The sequence below is a fragment of the Catharus ustulatus genome, chromosome 2, assembly GCF_009819885.2.
Source record: "Catharus ustulatus isolate bCatUst1 chromosome 2, bCatUst1.pri.v2, whole genome shotgun sequence".
Classification (NCBI taxonomy): Eukaryota; Metazoa; Chordata; class Aves; order Passeriformes; family Turdidae; genus Catharus; species Catharus ustulatus.
Genome location: NC_046222.1, coordinates 31,753,298 through 31,772,814, shown reverse-complemented (window position 1 = coordinate 31,772,814; position 19,517 = coordinate 31,753,298). Strand labels below are relative to the sequence as shown.

The window sequence follows — 19,517 nt, the reverse complement described above, 5'->3', positions numbered from 1 at the left end:
GAAAGAGAAGGAGTCAAATCCTGTCCAGACAAGAAGACTGGTGAGCTGAAATATGAGGCACACTACAGCATGAGACAGACAGTGGCACTATATTAAATTCAGATTATACTAGGGAGAATAAACATGACCCCAAAGTATGTTTTCTAAAACACGGGGAAACATTAAGCTATTGAACTCTTATTTACTCCCAAAGGCTACTCCTTATTCCATGTGATAGCAGCTGATGTCCTATTTTTACAAGGTGCTTCTTTTGTCAGCCTTGGACTGATATGGGAACAAACAGGCATCACATAATGATGGAAATCACTAATTGCCTCTAAAAAGCAGACATAGTACCTCAATTACTGGCAGAGACAAGTCATGCTTTCTTCAGAAACTTTTCTTTCCATCAGACATTTCCTTTTTCTCTGTGATACCTTCCTTTTTCACAGCTCTGGCTGTTACTCCCACTCCTGCCCTTCAGCTCCCCACCAGATCTGTGCCCCACATTCTTGATTTCTAGCAGCTTCATTTTGCAGCAGAAGGAAGAAGGACAATGCTTACCTGTTGTCAGAAATTTCAGTGCTTTATCCCTAATTTCTGGGCTCAGTTGTTTAGTCTTGTTCAGGTATTGGAGTATGAAGATGTTTGGTGCAAACTGGACCATGTTCTGTTCACCACAGCCAAAGGGCATGCTTAGCAGCTGGTCTAAATTTTGTAGTGCTGGACCCATGATGTCACCTTATGTTTGAGAGGAGAGACACGAGAGAGGAAAAGCACAGACACTGAGCAGTATCTGAAACTTTAGTGAAACTAAAGGACTGCTGCCTTCTCTAGACTCTACTGGGATCCTAGAAAAGAGCCAATCTCTGCCTGAACAGACATGATTGAGATTTCTGGTGACCCCTCCTACATTAGGCCAGCACAAGAAGGGAGCCCATCCTGGTTGTGGGAAGAGGAAAGTAAGCTTGAGGGGGTCTGAAGAAAGGTAAAGAGAGATGTCATTCCTGAGAGGGTATCAAGGTGGGAAAGGAATTTCAGAGACAAAGTTGGTGGAAAGATGCAGGGATAGTTTTGGTTCACTTAGGTGGATGGAAGTGACAGAAGTCAGAGATGATGTCCTATTTTGTGCCTTTTCCTCCAGATACTTGGAGATCACTGAGAATCATTCCTTATGAGAGGAGTAAATATTGGAAAAGATTACTTAATCAACATTTGTGAGGCCAACATCACACCCCTTACAAATGATCTCATTAGGAGCTGGGTCAATGCATCAATAAGGCCAAAGCTTTGTGCAAGTTTTTTTCACTACAGACCCAAGAGCAGGGAAAGCCTTTCTCACCAATCACAGAGAATGTGACTCGGGCAGATCCCTCCAGCACTTCTGCAGGCACAGTCAGGGAGAACTCTTCAGAGATGGTGTTATCTGGGGAAGGCAGAACCCAGACATTTATCCCGTGGAAGAAGCCATTCATACAAGTGTAGCATCCAAGGAAACCCAGGTGAAGCATAATGTGACATCAGGTCACAGGAGTCAAGACTTGAAAACAAATCCCTCAATACAGGAAATTTTGCCAGGTAAAAGATTGACATAGACAAATTATAGTGGTTGTTCTCCCAGGCAGGATGGTGCCACCAGTGCTTGCTCTCTGATTAATTTCCCCCACATCTCTGGGTGTTTGCACTAACCCTGTCCCTTCCATCCTGGTCTCATGATCAATGACAGTCAGGAATTTTTGTCCCCTACCTGCAGGACAGAGAATGGCATTTTGGGTCTTTTCTTGTAGGACACCTCCTGGCTGCAGATGGAGAAAGAGTATTTCAGATAGGGAAGACAGGAAAGGAAGTCACCCTGCCTTAGCAAGTTCGTCTGATGTCCAAGAAGCAGTTAAACTTCCTCTTAGCATCTTGCTGACTGCCCCAGGGGCTCTTCACCCTGAGATGTGACTAACCTTCACAAGCAGAGATTTTATCACTGTGTCTCTCCCTCCTTGCAAAGGTGTCACAGCAATCCTGTTACCACACAGACTGTGTGACTCTTCTGCCACGCTGCTCACAGTGACGTTCACTCTGCCTGCAGGGAGCACAGGGACACAGTGCTGAGCACTTACAGCAGACAGCTCTGTGTACTAGCATTAGGTGCAGACATGCGGACGTGGGCACATTCCAGCCCTCCTCCCACAGGCTGTCACACATCCCTCTGCCCAGCCTCACCCAGCCTGGTCGCTGTCACGTTCCACTCAAAGGTTTTTGCTTCATTGGCACAGAGGCAGCTGGTGAACTGGCACCTTGGACAGGCATCCACCTCTAGTTCTGGGGTCTCTGTGAGGGTAGTGTGGACCTGAGCATGGTTGGATGTACAAGCACACATTGGGTTAGTGTTAGTAACAGGCACTGCACCAAGCAGCAAATACCCTGGGTCATGAAGTGTGAGGTTGTGCTTTATGGCCCAGATACCAGCATCTAGGGCTCCTGAGGAACTCAGAGCTTGCCTTTGGGCTCAAGCTTTTTTTGTGACAGAGGCCATGTAATTGGGGAAACTCAGCTGGAGGAACTCACCTGGATACAGTCCTTGAGGTAGTTGAAGACAGTGGCTCTTAGACTGAAAGTCTCTCCTTGGATCACAGAGTATGGCAGTGATACATCCACAAAGAACGGCTGGAAGACCCTAAGAGAGGTCAGAGGCGAGAAACCAAAGCCAGTATCGGCAACACAGAAGGCGTTGGCATTCCATTCTGTGATGGTGTCAGGCACAGCAGCTTGGAGAGACGCTTGTCCATCACCCCTAAAGCAGGAAGCAGAAGAAGAGGACTTGCTTAGAAGCAGTTCAGGAATGTCCCTGGGGAAGGAAGGCAGAGGCTGTTACCAACCCGACAGAGACCAAGTCCCAAATCCAGGTCTCTGGGAAAAGCGTCCGTGGTTTTGGTTTCTCCTTGTCACCAGAGTGAGGTTTAGAATCAGCATGGGTAGCATGGCTGCCTACTAGAAAGCAAGTGATATCTCAGAAAACAGCAGGTGAAACTACTCAATCTAACACAAACCACAAATGTTTTGTGACACAGAATACAAGTGGACACAGCTGGTGTTTCAATGAGAGTCTGACACAGTGTGGTTATCTTTGGGGAACAGAGCTTTAGGGAGACAGAGTTGGATAGAGTTTAGCCCAAAGCTCAGTCTGGCAGATCCAAATTTGGTCTGGATCCAGGGGGAGACAGAATGCTTAATAGAGTCACACTCCTTTAAATAATCTGTGAAAGTGCTGGAAGAGAGCACACTACATTTTCTATGAAAAACACTGGACACAGGGACACCAAGAAAGCATGGAGATTTGAGCTTCTACCTGTGATTTGTAAACCAGGTCCGTTGAAATGGACACAAGCTTTGTTGCTCTTATACACAACCAAGAAACACAGCAGGATGGGGGTCATTTGTCTCAGCTGCAGGCTGGCCAGAACTGGGAGAGGGAAGACCCTTCACTCAGGAAGTTGGACATGTGTGTTCCTTACCGACAATAGACAGTTTTCGTAGCTGTATCTTTCTTACAAAGCCTGGAAGCACGCAGGAAACCGGTTTCTTGATTCTAGTGTTGGTAAATATTTTCATGCGCAGTTTCTGGGAAAATAGTACAGACAGTAAATCATTGATAAATAAAAGGGAAAAGGAATGTTGAAAATATATTGTGATCATGGGTATCGAATGGGGGCTGGTGGCCAGTGGCGAAACACTTTTAAGTGCTGCTTGTTATATCTATATCTATATCTACAGGCTCAGACTCTGACCAGTGCATGAGGAATGGAAACCAGTTTCTAAGGAGTACTGGGACCAACTATTACTTCTCATACAAGTAGATTTCAACTAGATATGCACTTCATATGCCTGACCCCAGCAATGACAAATAGTCTAAAGAATAAGCATCTAGGAGACAGCACAGTAACGTGCCTTTTAAAGGGAATCAGGGCCCATATTGGTATGGTAGAGTTCTGTCAACTTAAAAAACTCATGCAATTCAGACTACATTTTGAGTTGTTTTCAGTGTGTTGTTACCCTCCTCTCCTATTTTGAGGTGCTTCAGCTTGCGTATATTTTATTAAAGAGCATTCTGCCAGAAGCAGCACTTGCATTTCAGTTAGCAGACGTTAACACTTTTCTGGCTAGCATGCTTGTTAGCACATTAGTTTATTTCGTTGTTTGTCTTGACAGTTAGCTATGCAGCCAAACTGTGAACGACTCTCTTTTATTAAAACTGCTTTGAGGATAAGTAAGGAGATACTCAATGAAACACAGAATTTATAAATAAAATAATATCCAAGTGGTGATTGGTCACAATATGGTGAGGTGCTCAGATGTTACTGCTGTATTCTTGCCACTCCTCCTTTGTAGTTATGGAAGCCTGAAGTAAATTTGTTCATTTTTACGCTATCTTTTTCTTATCAAGTGGTTTGTACTATGCTTACTGTTAACTTAGCTTTCCTCATAGTCCCCAAAGGAGTGTGGCTACACAGCACATGGAACAGATGACTTCCTGTAGGCATTCAGGATGGCATATTGGAACTCAGTAGCTCAGAAAAAGCTAAGAGGAGGTGTAGGCACTCACCTTAAACAGGTTATAGACATCAGCCTCACTTTGGTACCATGGTGCACCCATCTGAGCCTTTTTGTGGGGGCTGGCCTGCTGGGGCAGGCAAGGGTATGCCTCAAAATCTTCCAGGCGGTAAGGCAAGCCTCGTCCTCCAACCGTGAAGCTGTCCTCAAAGAATTCCTCATACAACTGCAATGGAAAAGCATGGGTCTTCAAACAGAGCTGGCCAACAAGCTTGTGTATGGGTCAGACTTTTGGGCTGTAGCCCTCTATTACATATTGAAGAGCCTTGCAGCTGAGGAAGTTAGCACCAACCTAGCTTACATTAGGACATAAGTATAAAGGACATATATATAAAGGACATATAGGACATAATATAAAGGACATGGATAATATATACTAAAGGACATAAATCCAAGCAGTGGATGTAGACAAGCGGCTTTTAGGCTGCAGGACAGTTCAAGCCTTTCAACACTAGGGTGCAAAATTAGGATAAAAATGCTTCAAACACAAGGCATTGGCACATCTGACCTACATATTTAAAGATTATTACTTTAAATACCTGTTAGTAGATGATGCAAGTGCTCTGCACTAAAACAGCATCCCTATGAAATGGACCACCAGATCACACTGTGGACCCTATCAACAGGTGTAGTGTGCCCCCCCTGGATTTGGTGAGGCTTCTTTGTAACACATTGTACTGCTATAATTTAACTTACAATTTTGCATGAGGCATATACCTCTTTCATCTCTGGTACACATTGTGTATTTATGTAAGGATTTTCAATTTTTGCAGTATTTTTGCTCCAAGTTTTAAATTCATTCCTCTGAAATACACAGCTGCTTTAAGGTAGGTGTCTCCAACTTTTCTGATTCTCAGAATCCACCTGGGTGCTAACAAAATACTGACCACTTTTTCACCAGCCACTGTGTTCTCTGGGTGCTCTCATCTATCTACTGTTTTCTAAAGAACTGCTCCAAACCACTGATCTGTCACATGGTTATAACTCAGCAGTGGCTGGGGCAGAGGGATAGGAGGACCTTGCCAGGGCAAAATTCCATTTTAAAGGTGGCTGGTGGAAGGTGTTAGAGCAGAGATGTGGATGTGAGGGAGGCAGCTGAGCACTCTCCCTTCAGGCAGGAAGCACCAGCATTTCCTTGAAGCTGCTCTCCCTGCAGTGTCATGTAGCATCTACCACTCTTCAGGCAGAGGGTCTCAGCACAGCCTGAGGATGAGGAACACCATCACCCCATAACTGCTCAGAAGAGGCTGAAGAAGGGGCATGGCAGGGCAGCCACCTAACACTGCAGCTGTACTGTGGGCTTCCTGCCCCCCACGCATGGAGGCAGAAGGCAGGCAGATGTTAGGGGGTTGGCCAAGGGGGGCTGCACTCACGCTGTCTGCTGTTAGGGTTTGGTTCTTCTGCAGGAGGACGCTCTTGTCAACAGCTCGCACTGAGCACAAGGACCCGGGAGCAGCCTTGAGGTTCAGTCTGACTTTTGATCCTGGGACCTCCTCCTTGTGTGAGAATTCCAGTTCTACCTGCAAAAGAAGACAAGGTCTGGGGGCTTAGCCTTGGAGGGTGGCACCCCATGACTCTTATATGTCTGGGTAGCAGAGGCAAAGACTATAAGGTAGGGAAGGGGGATGAGGGGGGATCAGGCCATCCTGGAAATCCATTGGGAAGGTAAAAGAGGCTGCAGTGCACACAGCCCTAGCCAGAATTCCTCTACCACCACACATCCACTTCCCTCTGATCCAGAACTGCCACAGGGAGCTAAGCAGACAGGTTTCTCTTCTGTGTTAGGGAGCATATGAGGGACAGCATATTCCCAGGTCAATAACAGGGAATAGGGGCAAAAAAGAGTTCAAGGGCATCTGGTTTACTCCTTGAGCAAAGCTTGCCAGTTGGTGTTGTAGAGAGAAGGACTAAGAATTCAGGGAGAAGGAAGTCACCTGTCTCATTTCCCACCCAAAATACTGGGCATCTGGTTTTGCACATTTCCAGCTTACACCATTTGGACAAGGATAAAACAGGACCAGGAACTACAGCAGACCAGAACACATCAATGATGCTGTCACACTCCTTGTGTGGTTTCTGCTTACCTTATGTCTAAAGCACTTTTCTAGTTCAAACTCTTCCACATCAGCCACCACCTCTCCGTCTGGGAAGACCGCATACACCAGAAGCTTGATGTCAGGCAGGAAATCATTGCCAACAGGCAGAGTCAATGAGAAGGAGCCCTGCAGATCTGCACAAGACAGCAGCAAGGAAGAGAGAGACAACATCCAAACAAATCAACTCATTGGAGTGGGACACACATTAAGAATCAAAAGAGGGACTTGCTAACAAACTTAGGTCAAGACATGGATAACCCAAGCTTAGGTCAAGACATGGATAACACCCCACACAGACAATGTCACAAATTAACAATAAACCAAGCACACCAGCCATTTCTTTGACTCATGTCTTCTCCAAAGGTACAAGTTAGCAGCGAAGTCATAAGATTGGATATTACATCAATTAGACAAGATAGAAGGAGGACAGTTGTCTAGAAAGACACTGAATTGAGAGGAGATAGTGTTGGTTTTAGGAGAAGGATCACCACTAAGAACTCAGTTCAATATTTCCCACTTGTGGATAAGAAAAACAGTTGCAGACAGAGTCACTGAAGAGCAGTCCGTTTTCTGGAGTGTGTTATGGGACACTTCTCATGTTTTTACTCACTCTCCTGCTGGGTGACTGACACCTTCTTCTCTCTGCTGAAAAGGATCTTGCCTTTTGCTATCACCTGAAGAACAAAGAGAAGTGCCATTCAAGGGTCTGAATTCCAAGAGCATGAGGAGAGTGTGAAAAGAACACAAGAAGAGAGAATGACACCTGACAAATGTTGCCCCAGAAGTTCCTCTGGCAGGACATGATTTCCAGAGCTCTGCAGCAGAGATGCTGATGGAATAGCTGGGTAGGGCTTGGGAGGTGTTGGTTAGGCCATGAGAAGGTGGGCATGCTTGCAAACCCAGACGTACTTCTGAAGCTATGGGCAGCTGCTCTTAGGACCCACTGAGCTCTGATCTTAGCTTTACTAGGATACAGCACTTTTTGATTGTACGAGTGAGTCCAGTTCACTAACCAAGACAGCCCTAACCTCTTGGCTAGGCTTTAGTCACACTGTTGCTTTGACTCACTTTCTTGAAAGTGGACTTCACCAAAACACTGTTATATACCTCTGGTGTGCATCAAGGCCCTGTGCAAGGGCCTCTCAAGCTTTTCCCTTCAGAGGTACAGGAGGGGGAATGTCAGCTGCCTCAGAGATTGCCTCTTAGTTCTCACACAGATTGCCCCAGACACAGATTGACATCTGAGGCACGGGCTAGCCCTCCACTGCCATCCATGTGGACATAAGAGAAAGTAGGGCCAATGGCAGGCATCACCCAAGCTCAGGTCAAGGCATGGATATCAAAGCAAAGCAATGCAGCTGGGGATAGGAGCAGGTCCAGGAAGTGGCAAGCAGGCTTGGGTTTGGGCAGAACAGAAGTCACAAACTGACTGTCTAGAAGAAGCTTTGCCTTTCCTTTGAGTACCTCTGTGCTGTGAGAAAAGGGTAAAATGTCAGTAAGTATAACCTTGCCCTGAGGATCAGCTGTCTTCTGTGCTCACCAAATAGTAGAAATCAATGTGGTCTTCTTCAGAGCTGAGTTTATTCCGGGAAAGGATATAATCCACCTGCACTTCCTGCTCTTGATCACAGGACATCACATCATTCTTGGCCTTGATCTCAAGGAAGCTGTTGCTCTCAGAGTAGAAAGGCTTCAGCCAGTGGAGGTCGTCTCCTACACTTTCATCAGGACGTGTACTCTTGTCACTAGAAGGGTTGTAGGTACCCTTCCAAGCACATAAACACAAGGTGGCAATACAATTAGGGTCAAGTGATGCAAGGGAGCTTGCATACCTGCTGAAACCTGTTGTCACTGAGCTGATGGCACACTGCACATCTGTATGCTTAAAATAATATGTTGAAATGTCATTTTAAAGTCTCTATGAGATTTCCTCTTACAAAGTTTTAGCAAAAATGTAAGCCTAGTAGATTTGACGATAGTCTTATTTTTCCTCTTTCATGGGTCTCAGCCTACACCAGACAAAAGATTTTCAGTGGCTGATACTCACCCTCAGAGAAACCATCGTGCTGTTCCAACTGGTGGTATCCAGTGTGAAGTGAGCTTCCCCCTTCTCATCTGTGAGAAGTGACAGATCTGTCTCTTCATCATTGACATCAACTATTAGATGGACTGTTTCATTTCTGAGGGGAGACTTTCCACTGTGGCAGAATATCTGTAGGGAAGGGGAGGAAGTTAATACCCTGTTGGGTATATATTCAAGTTAATACTATCTGAGGCACTGCCAGTGCTTAATATTAATTGCTTCTATCACTGGGTTCCCTCAGCCCTTCTAGCTTTCAGACCAGTTGGAAAGATCCAAATAAAAGTCCAATAAATACATGAAACCAACAATTTGAAGCTATTCAGAACTGGAACAAAATGCAGGCAAATGAGACACCTCTGTTGGGAGAAAAGATGAATTCCTCAGATCCTGGGATGTTTCTTGGACAATGCTACAGGATCTCTGATGACCAGAAAGAGATTTATCCCCAACAACTTAACTCCTGATGTTCCTTGCCCTCCATGCTGGGGTCAGTACTGGCCCAGGTGAAAGTGTTTCTAGCCCCAGGACAGCAGTCTTAGCATCACCACGGGGACCTGAGTCAGAAATGACTGCCAGTGAACTGGTATGCACGGCTTTAGAGATTTCTTCCAAGTTACCATGAGCTTTCATCCAAAGGGGATGTTATATGCCTGCTGATGCCACCCTCATCCCATCTGCACAGATTAGTTTCAGGAGATGCTCCTGGGGAAGCCTCCAGAAACTGCAGCTGGGCCCACAATTCCAGTCCAGGAAATATACTATGTTAGGATGGGGGGAAAAAAATTTCTTCTTCAGGAGGCTTCACTCCTAGTTTCTGCATGCCAGCAGAGCAGCATTTACTTTTCTGGAGACTGCTCCTTTCTTCCTACAAAAGGCTACATCTGTGATGCATTCTTAGCAGAGAAAGGATCCATGAATGTTACCTTCCCTGTGTATGGTAGCCCACGTTTGTAGAATGGATGGAGGTTGATAAACTCCACAGATTTCATTATCGTTGCAACAGGAATTAAAGCTCTTTCCACAGAAAAGGCTCCTGGATGGGGACATGAAAAATCTGTTGAATCTGAAGCAGGGCTCTTAGGGAAGCAGAAGAAGAAAAGGCAGTTCAACACTACCTACAACACCTACAAGCTCTAAATTTAGGAGAGAAAATACATTCTTCTAGGATATGATTCTCTCGAGTTTTCTGAGCTTCCTGCTTCATTACATGATAGCCAATAAATATTTGTTTATATGTTTATTTGTTTATGTTCTTTGAAGATAAAGGGAAACTAGATTAATGTTTCGTTATAAACAGTCCAGCACTTTGAGAAACACCCTGGTGTCCAGACAATCACTAAAGAGATATATACACATGTGAAGGGAGGGGAATGGTGAAGAGGATTAGGAAATCTGGTGAAAACAGATGGAAGAGGTACTAGACTAGAGACTGTTACCATGACAGAAGATTTGGGAACCTTAAAGTTACTTTTTCTAAAGAAATTCCATTGCCACATAAAGACCAAAACAAAAAAATGTTGCCTGTGAAGAAAAGAATGTTTCACCTATTGTCCAGTACCTGTTCCATTTTCCACCAATTTTGCTACTACAGTTACATAGCTGTCAGCTTCATTTATTTCCAGAGCTTCTGTCTTTATTGTGAAAGCAGCACAGCCATCCTTATTTGTCTGCAGAGAGAGGAGAACAGAGAGAAAGAGTGTGGTGTGGAGGAAGACAAACTGTTCCATAGATGCCAGGCAATCCAAAAGAAACATTTCCAGATATTTTTGGAACAGAGGAAAACTTCCAAATCCTAACTGCAGAAACCCATCATGAATACCTTGGGCAGAAAAGAAAATCAATATGCTTGGATTAAACAATCACCAAAAAAGTGGTAAAAAAAAAAAAGTACTTAAGGCAAATCACATAAGGGTTAACTATGTCACAGAGAAACTCAGGAGACTGGATTCAGCCCAAATCCTGTAGCTGAGAGAGCATGAATTTCATTATGTGAGCTAAAGGTCTCCCTGAAATGCTATGGCCCTGATGAATAAAGCCTGACAGTGGGGCTTTCCAGACATGGCCATTCCTGTGACATGGCCATATTAAACACAGGCATCCTGCCAGGTACAGATGGCAAGAGCTTGCCAATCATTGAGGCAGAGCCTGGGTATAGCCAGTGTTTCTAGCCATGCCTGTGAAGTGCTCCTCAGAACCTTCCAGGGCCTCTTACATGCCATGTGGAGCTGGCATTCAGCTGATGTTTTGCACAGCTAAGACTGCACAGCATTCCAGCTGGAGTGCATTTCAAAAGATCCAGCTAGATTTTTATAATCTGGCTCATTGCTGGCTCGTCTGACATTTAGAAATATTTTCCTGTGTCTCTCAGGCCAAAAGAGCTGCATCTGAAACCCGTGGGAAAAAGCAAATGTGAAGCATAACCACAAAAAATAATGGACACAAATGAGAAAAAAGTGTAACCAGCAACAGACATAATTTCAGACCAGACAACGGCAATCTTAAGATGACCCATTGTGCAGGGGTAGAGCAAGAAATGGACATGGATCCACGTCCATGTGATAGCCTGCTTATTGGTGGGAGTGGTCACAGGGCTGAATAGGCTGGTGATCTGAATAGCCCCACCTGATGGGGTGATCTGATTGCATACAGTATGATACAGTCCCTTGGAAAAGGTCCCAGGCACCACTGCTTCCCATGGCTTACACCTTCTCCCGAAGCAGAGACAGGTATGTGCAGCTAGAGCCATAATTCAAGCAACAGGGAAGCACACAATGCTTTTTGACCTCCTATTTGTTCACCTACCCAGCTGCCTTGCTTCTGACTCGCCGAACTTGTAAAATTGGGGTCCATTGCTATCCATGCTCCCATTGCCTGGGATAATGTAATAACAGTAATTTCTACTTTCCCTTGAACAGGCATCCCGTAAGTATACCTATGTCAAAAGAGAGAAACATTCACCAGGAAACAGTCCACTGACTGTCAGCAGAATTATTGATATAGGACACCTCCCATCCTCATCAGGGCAAGTGGAACCCAGAGAGCTTTGCTTTGTGCCTTGTTTGCTCGGGAATTTAGCTCATCCTTTAAAGTCATTTTGCATCCCTCCCCACCGACTATACCCAGCAGCTTTAGTGTTCTTCAGCATCACAGTAAGTGACCAGGCGTGAGAAGGAGCCCATTCCAGAGAGTGATCTGAGTGATCTGTCTCCCCAAGACACAGGGTAATGCAAAAAGGTCATACTGACAAGTGGAAGACCACTTCATTTTTATGAGAAATCTGGAGGTGACAGTGGAGTCAAGGGGCAGAGATCACAATGGTATCATGTACTCACTTGCCACAGACACCCAGCTGAAATTCCTCATCTGCTTTAGTGATATGTGCAGGGTGCTCAATTTTTGTCTCAAACTTTTTCAGCACTGTATGGAAGAGAGTAAGATAAGGATGGAGGAAAAAACCAATGGATGATATAGATGAGTATGGACACTGACAGAAGCTGTGTTATAGCTGCAGTCCAGATGAGGGAAAGACAGTGATGTCCCCAGTTCTTCATCACCATGCTGCAAACGAGTTACTCCCTCCAGCCACACCACCCTGTATTTGCTGCTGCAATTGCACATGGAACTGCTTTCTACTCCATCTCAGTCAAGCTTAAACATTTAAATGGCACAGGGTTTTGTCTTTATCAATGCAAATTAATGGGACCAAGACATGATTCTACTTCCCATTGTAGCAGCTGACTTGAGTGGATGACAAACCTAACCCAGAAAAGAGTGACAATGAGCAGCAAAATGTGCTCATTGTAGGGCCCAGGTGCAGGTAGAGTGAGATGTCAGCCCACAGCCTCTCCTTTGTACCCTATGCAGCTGCAGAACCTCCATCCCCATGTGAGGTGTGCACACAGATCCATCCATCCTCATCCCCATTCTGTTGTTCTACCAAGGCAAAAGGTGGGGTGAATAAAGCTGCATCACCCTGCTCTCTCCTCCAGCTACCCACACTGCTTTTCCCTCCCCTCTGATGTTGGAGTCTCACCATATTCCTCAACACTGAAGGATTTTTGAGCCATGTCCTGCTGCACTGAGATGGTATACTTCCCAAGGGATGCTTCAGATGCCAGGGGGAAGGATAGATCCACAATGCCATGATTTGACTTTACATTCAGCCACTCAGCAATACGGTTATATTCAGGATCCTATTTGGGAAAGGACACAGAGAGCCACAAGTCACGTTGGGAGCACACGTACCTGGCAGGTCCAGCCTTACTCAGGCACAAGAAGGCACTACAAGGGCTTCAACTTGACCCAGCAGAGAGGACTCCAGATCACCATGAGAGATACCTTTGCTTCCCTCCAGTATTATTTTAGTAAACTTTGGGATTACAAAGGCTGCCAAGAACAGTAAAGTTACTGGAAAGTGGCAACATCCTAACACCATGGGAAGGAGAAGCGGCTGTGCTGCATCTTTTTAGTGCCTGTTCCTGTGCTCTGTGCAGCCAGGGTGTTGGGCAAAGATTCAGTACTGCCCTTCTTTTGCTGAGCTGTGGGCACCACAGAGGCACTGGTGTGAGAAGAACCCAGGCTGACCACACAGAAAAACCTTTGTCAGAACCTGAACTATAACCATATCTTCATGAAGTTACATTTGTGGCACAAATCTGGGAGCAAAAGATCACAGTAGAAGAGACAGTTATATCCCTTTGGTCACTTCTTTGTCACTTACCTCCAGCCATATCTGGGAATACTGTAAAAACAAGAGAAACACAACCTCAGTTTTGCAAAACAGCATCCATATGAACCAGTATAAAGAACTCTGCCTGACACAGGTCCTTGAGCAGAAATTTCTGCCCCATCCAGACCCCACAATACATCTCCTCCCTCTGTGCCAGCTTACACTGGTCTTTCTCCAAGGGACCAGTGCATGAGTGGTTTCCTCCCAAGATAATTTGTTCTTCTGGTTTAGCAGGCATGAAGGGAGATATCTCCTTCATGAGCCTCTATGTGTCTCACGCTGAAGTTCCTACTTCTAGAAAGGCACAAGGTGATACTCACCTCATTTTTAATGACCTTAAGGTTCTCATCAAGGCTCACAATTCGAAATTTCACTGTGTGGATATAAAGAAAAACATAGTAAAGCAACATGTCCTTGCACAAACCTGCTTCTCCTTTTCTATGCTCCAGTATTCATGTCTCTCTGCCTCAGAGATACTCAGGTCTTTTCCCAAACAGCCCTCCTCAGCATCTCCCACCCCAGAGGGCTTTGTCTGGGAGGCTTATACACAGCTGTGTGCTGCAGAAACCCACTGCCTTTCCCTAGAAAGATTACAAAGTTGGGGTGAACAGTGGGGTTGTCTGTACTGGGGTCTGTCTGCACTCCATTCATATTGTGAAGACTGTGGGGACTCTGTAATTCTACAGCTTGGAACTGACACTCTGGGTTTTACTCAAATATTAACAAGTCTTCAAGGCTGTCCAGTGTCCTGGAGAGTCCTGGCTTTCCCTTTAGGACTCACTGGAGATATGATACCAAAACAACACCCAGGAGCTGGGAATGTGGTGCAGCATACCTTGGAGGTGAACATGCTGACTCAGACTGTTCCTAGAAACACTGGATAATAGAGATCTGCTTCCTTCCATCTCCAGCTACCTTAGCTTGCTGCACTTGGTGAAATCTTCCCTCCAGGTGTGGCTGCTATCTTGACCCTTCCCTCTCCATTTCCTCATGCTGTCTTCTTGCCTTACCTGTTTCTCCAGGTTTGTATAAGCCCTTGTCTGTCTCTATCAGAATTATATTCTTCTGGGGCTTGACCAGAACTTTCTTGTGGCCCTCCAGGAGCACACTGTCTCCACTGTGGATCAGGACATGCAGAAAAGCCACCTCCTCTGGCTGTCAGGTTAAAAAAAAAAAAACCAAAACAATTACAGTAATTTCACAATTACAAGCCGTATCGTTTTGACTAAAATTTTACTCCCACCCCAGAAATGCAGTTTACACTCAGGAGCGGCTAATATGTGAATAATTTTCTGACATTTCCAACCCTGGAAGTGCAAACCGAGGTGCCGAGTCGAGCACCTGCCAGTAAAACCTCGGACTGCACGATTGTTACAAATTGGTTACTCTGTTTCACAGCCGGTGGAGCTGGGCTCCATGCTGGCAGCACAGGCCGGGGGAGGCGGGGGAGCTCCCTCCTTCAGGCAGCACTGCCCGGGGGAGGTGGGGGCTCCCTCCTGCTGGCCCTGCGGCTGGGGGGAGGCGGGGGGCTCCTTCCCCTCCTGCTGCCACCGCCATGGGTGCCAGCAGGCTCCATCCCCACCTCCCACCACCGCCACGGGTACCGGTGGGCTCTGTGCCCCCCTGCCATTGCGGCGCAGTGCCGGGCTGGGGCGAGCGAGCCCAGCAGCGGCAGCGGCCGGCCCTGAGCAGCCTCGCCAAGTGGCAGCGCCAAGCTGGGCCACCCAGCCCTGTCGGCAGCCCCGAGCTCTCACGGCCCGAGCTGAGCCAGTAAACCCCGCGATCCGGCGATTCTGTTACTATTTGGCAACTTTGTTGCACACGGGTCCTCTCTGCGAACGACAGAGCGGCTTATACTCGGGTGCGGCTTATGTATGGACAAAGAACGAAATATTGCCGACACCTGGAGATGCGGCTTATAGTCAGTGCGGCTTGTAATCATGAAATTACTGTACCTCAGACTAAAAAGAGCTTGAAAGAGAACTAGAGGAACTTGTCCTTCCAAAATCTCCAATATCCCCCTCCTCTTTTCATCTCCTGTGATTTAAGTCTCTCCTTTCCCTAGTCATAGTCTTCTTTTTGTTGTCCAGCTTCTTCATTCTCTTTTCTTTGCCTTTCTGCTTGTCATTTTTGCCTCTTTTTAAACACATTTCTTTTTCTTTTTTACTATCTTTCCCACCCTGTATCTCCAGCATCAACATGGCTTGGACACAGGAAAGGCTGAAGCCCTCTAATTTGCAAGAGGAGAGGCAGACAAGAGACATATCCTACCTGTGTCTCAGGATCATGTGTTTTCTTGGGAATTAACATGAGGTCTGGCACCTAGTTTGACACAAGGAAATGCAAAAAAATTCATAGCAACTTTGCATCTTATCACAGATAAAAGACATCACTTCACTGTTAAAAAATCCCCAAACTTCAGAGTCCAAATTCTTCTGTATGAGTCTGTAACCCACTTATGATTCTAGGGAGAAGCAGTCACTGCCTTGTTCATTAACTTATTAATGAACTGACCAACATATCATTCTCCCACTTAACATGAATGTGAGAGTTTGATGGAACTAAGTAAAACCATAGGAAAGTCAGATCTGGAGTAATAGCAGATGGGATACTGATGAGGCAAACACAGGACATCTCAGCATCAGAAAGACTAAGCTCAGCAGGAGAAGATTTTTTTTGGTAGTTTTAATTTTTTGCTTACAGCAGACTTCCTCAGCTTTCCAGAACCAGGACTTGCTCTCTCCTAAGGGCTGGCACCAAACTCTTAGTTAATCATTGTCATGTTGATGTAAAAACCAAAAGTGACTAGAGCCCCTCCTTGAATTCTGCTGAGTCTGCAGGGCAATCAGGGCATAGGCACAGTGACTTTGTGCAGTACTGAGGAAGACAGGGGCAGTTTGTAGAGCCTCAGCACCACACACATCCCCATGGCTCTCCAGAAACGTAGCTGTAGTCAGTGTGACTAGATAAGCTAACTCCAGCAGTTAGCAATTACAGCAACTCAAGCCACTCCAGAAATACCCAGACTGCCTGGGTATTCAGTTCATTGTGGGTTCAGTGCCATCACAGTTAAATTAAAGCAAGCTCAATGCTTGCTATGCAGGCTGCAACTGCATCTGGCTATGCAGATGCAGCTTTATAGCAGAATGGTCCTCTTGGAGCTGAAGGGGCAGGCTCCTGAGAAAACAAGGATGAAAAGAATGTATTCCCAATGCATTGACTTTTGCTGTGATATACAAGCACTTTTGTGGATAAAACACTGAGTAAACTGAAAATAAATGTTTAGCACCACGCTTTAAGTAGGATGAAATGTGCTGATACAGATCAAAATAACAGATTTTTTCTATACAGGAAATAATCCCTAAGATCTTCAACTCCAGGACACTGTTGTATTTTGCCTAGCACTGGTAGGGAAATATAATTAGCCTGCTTGGAACCTAGGCAAGGAAAAGGACAGTGTGCCCAGAGAAGTGCTATGCTCCTGTGTGAAAGCATCCACTGTCAAAGCAGTAGCCACATCTACACTCACCTGGAAGGTGATGCTCTGGAAAGTGCCTGGCTTCTCCACATCCTGCTCCACCAATGTGTGATTCTGGGATTTTGTCTCCAGGGTGACAGCCAGGTGGATGGCCTCAGTTAGAGAGCTGAAGTGAATGTAGAGTTTCTCCTCACAGGACTGCTGAATGACAGCAGGGAACACCACCATATAGTGACTAGAAGAGAGCAGTACATGTTCAAAAACAAGTCAGAGGCTGAGGTGGACAGGCCAGAATCCATCTCTGCTGCTTTCATGAAGAGGTAGACCAAGGGTGAGAAATGTCTGGAGGACTTCATTGAAGGAAGTTTAGTGCTTTCAAGCTCCTTTCCAAACTAGAAAGGAGGAATATGCCCAGTACAGAGAATTCCCAATTTCCCTGTGTCACCACCCTGCCGCCAACCAGGACACAGCTGCCCAGTCCATGATGCTCCAGTTGTGAGTACACAGAGCAAGGCTGTGTGAGGAAGCCAAAGAAGCCAAACAATCAGCAGCTGAGGCACAAGGCTTCCATCCTCACACCAGACTTCAGCTCCACCAGCACAGCATGAACAGAGGCAAAACTCCTGTGGCTTCTGCAGCTTTGTGGTGTGTGCAGTGCAGTTCCTGCACAAGCCAACAAGGGGGCTGCCCCTGCAGCAGTGCACAATGCCCAGAACTCTGCAGGAGCTGCTACTGCTCAGCCTCCCTGGGAGCCAGGCCCCCACCATCCCCCTCTGTGATGACAAAGAGTGCCCCTCAGCACCACCCTTCAGTGACAGGCCCTTCCACCAAGCATCCCAAAATCAAAAGGAGAGAGTCTCACGGTTCCAGGCTTGCTGCAGCTGCAACTGGGAAGAGGGTCAGGACTAAGAGGAGCAGTGGTGCTCCCATTCCTTGGGCTGGGACAGACAGCTGACAAGATCCACGCTGGAGGAGAAAACTGTGTGTACTGATGGGTTGGAGCAATCCTAAATACCCCCTCAGATACTCCTAGGTTCAAAGAGTAGGGGAGTAATATATGGAGATAATATCTTTTCTAGGCTAATGACATTAGCTAATATTTACTTGCTTCCACCAACAGCAGAGTGAAGGTCACACAGCACAGCTCTCCACCCACATTTACATTCAGGTGGTATTCCAGGCCATGGGTGCCAGGACACTGAGAAGGGATGTGTGCAAATATATATCTCTAACTCAGGCTAAAGGGGACTTGGAGAGTTTAATCTTATCTGTGGTTGGTCTGATCCTGGCTGTAGTATCTGATAAGAGCCAAATTTGCACATCAGCTGCTGTCCTCAGCTTGCAAAAAAGCATCCTCAGCTTTTGAACAGCAACATTAGTGATCTTCCCCTCATCCATTCATTACTCTGAGCTTGGAATAAAAACCTTTCAAATCACCTCCATTCCATGCATCACTACCTCTGTCCATCCCAGCCATGTCTGATCTTCCTGGGTATAGAATCTTTTCCAGGGCAGTTCCTGCTACCTATGCCTCTCATAGTTCACTGTAAGGCCTTTCCAAACAAAACATGGCATTTTAAGTCCACACATATTTTATCAAATCTCTACTTTACATGTGTCCAAGCTGGATGCCCAGAGTTCTGGCAGATTCCCTCAGCCATAAGGTGATTCTACAGAGACACCACCCCCCATCTGCTCCAGACTCTCCCTGGGCACTGCACCCTTGTGTTTCCATCCCCTGAGTGGCAGCAGTGAAGTGCACAGGGCTTGGATTAATTTGCCCTCTAGTTACAACCTCACTTGGAGGTGGATGTCCTCATTCTGTCCTGGCCCCTGTTGCATTTTAGCAAAGCACAACCGAAGGTACACAAACACAGAGAGAATTTGCCATCCACTGTGCCTTGCTCCTGGCTGAAGCAATCCCCTGGATTTACTTTGGCACAGTCCCCATCTGTGTGCTTAGCACCCACTCTCTTAGACCGCAGTCTGATGTAGCAGGGGCACACCAGCCTTTAACCTAGACTGACACTGCAGATAAACCTCAGGTTTAAAGCACTGTGTGCCACTGATCTGGGAGCATATTTGAGTCGCCACAATTAAAATGGGGTTTGAGTTCAAGTCTAAACTAGTGAGACAAAAAACAGAATGACAACCAAAAGATAATAAAATGTTAAAGTTCTTCCCTTCCTCCAGGGAGGAATGGGGACACTGGCAGAGCTGCATGTGAAACCCTGGGCCGGTCCAACTGGAGGCTGAAGGTCAGGACTCACATTTCAGTAAGAAGCAAATAATACCTAAGAAGTCCTACAGAAAAAGAACCATGGAGAAAAATCCACTGACATCACAAAGAATTAATTTGTGTCCAAATATTTCTGATGATGTCCCAGTAAAAAATCGGGAAAAAAAATTAAAAATTGAGCCCCTGTACTAAATATAATAACTAAGTACTCCTGCTGCCGGCAGCTGTGCTGCACAAGGCAGACGAGCCCTCTCCCAGAAAAACACCAACAAGCCTTACAAAGTCTGGAAGCAGCTGCCTCTGGTCTGTAG

At 46.0% G+C, this 19,517-nt stretch overlaps 1 protein-coding gene across 1 annotated transcript in view; it reads right to left on the bottom strand.

The window, feature by feature from the left end:
* Positions 1 to 17,897, bottom strand: part of LOC116992092 (alpha-2-macroglobulin-like protein 1) — a 28,814-nt gene extending 10,917 nt beyond the window's left edge. Inside the window, exons 1-25 of the mRNA XM_033051293.1 lie at positions 17,830 to 17,897; positions 17,019 to 17,202; positions 15,761 to 15,811; positions 14,500 to 14,644; positions 13,810 to 13,862; positions 13,481 to 13,501; positions 12,794 to 12,953; positions 12,093 to 12,177; positions 11,563 to 11,692; positions 10,319 to 10,427; positions 9,684 to 9,793; positions 8,725 to 8,889; positions 8,218 to 8,442; positions 7,288 to 7,351; positions 6,666 to 6,811; positions 5,955 to 6,101; positions 4,574 to 4,747; positions 3,486 to 3,591; positions 2,850 to 2,958; positions 2,539 to 2,764; positions 2,194 to 2,320; positions 1,932 to 2,053; positions 1,727 to 1,778; positions 1,322 to 1,405; positions 544 to 720 (exon numbers count right to left, since the gene is read on the bottom strand). Coding sequence (XP_032907184.1) covers positions 544 to 720; positions 1,322 to 1,405; positions 1,727 to 1,778; positions 1,932 to 2,053; positions 2,194 to 2,320; positions 2,539 to 2,764; positions 2,850 to 2,958; positions 3,486 to 3,591; positions 4,574 to 4,747; positions 5,955 to 6,101; positions 6,666 to 6,811; positions 7,288 to 7,351; positions 8,218 to 8,442; positions 8,725 to 8,889; positions 9,684 to 9,793; positions 10,319 to 10,427; positions 11,563 to 11,692; positions 12,093 to 12,177; positions 12,794 to 12,953; positions 13,481 to 13,501; positions 13,810 to 13,862; positions 14,500 to 14,644; positions 15,761 to 15,811; positions 17,019 to 17,202; positions 17,830 to 17,897 — 3,040 coding nt within the window. The remainder of the gene's footprint in view (positions 1 to 543; positions 721 to 1,321; positions 1,406 to 1,726; positions 1,779 to 1,931; positions 2,054 to 2,193; positions 2,321 to 2,538; positions 2,765 to 2,849; positions 2,959 to 3,485; positions 3,592 to 4,573; positions 4,748 to 5,954; positions 6,102 to 6,665; positions 6,812 to 7,287; positions 7,352 to 8,217; positions 8,443 to 8,724; positions 8,890 to 9,683; positions 9,794 to 10,318; positions 10,428 to 11,562; positions 11,693 to 12,092; positions 12,178 to 12,793; positions 12,954 to 13,480; positions 13,502 to 13,809; positions 13,863 to 14,499; positions 14,645 to 15,760; positions 15,812 to 17,018; positions 17,203 to 17,829) is intronic.
* Positions 17,898 to 19,517: the final 1,620 nt, after the last annotated feature.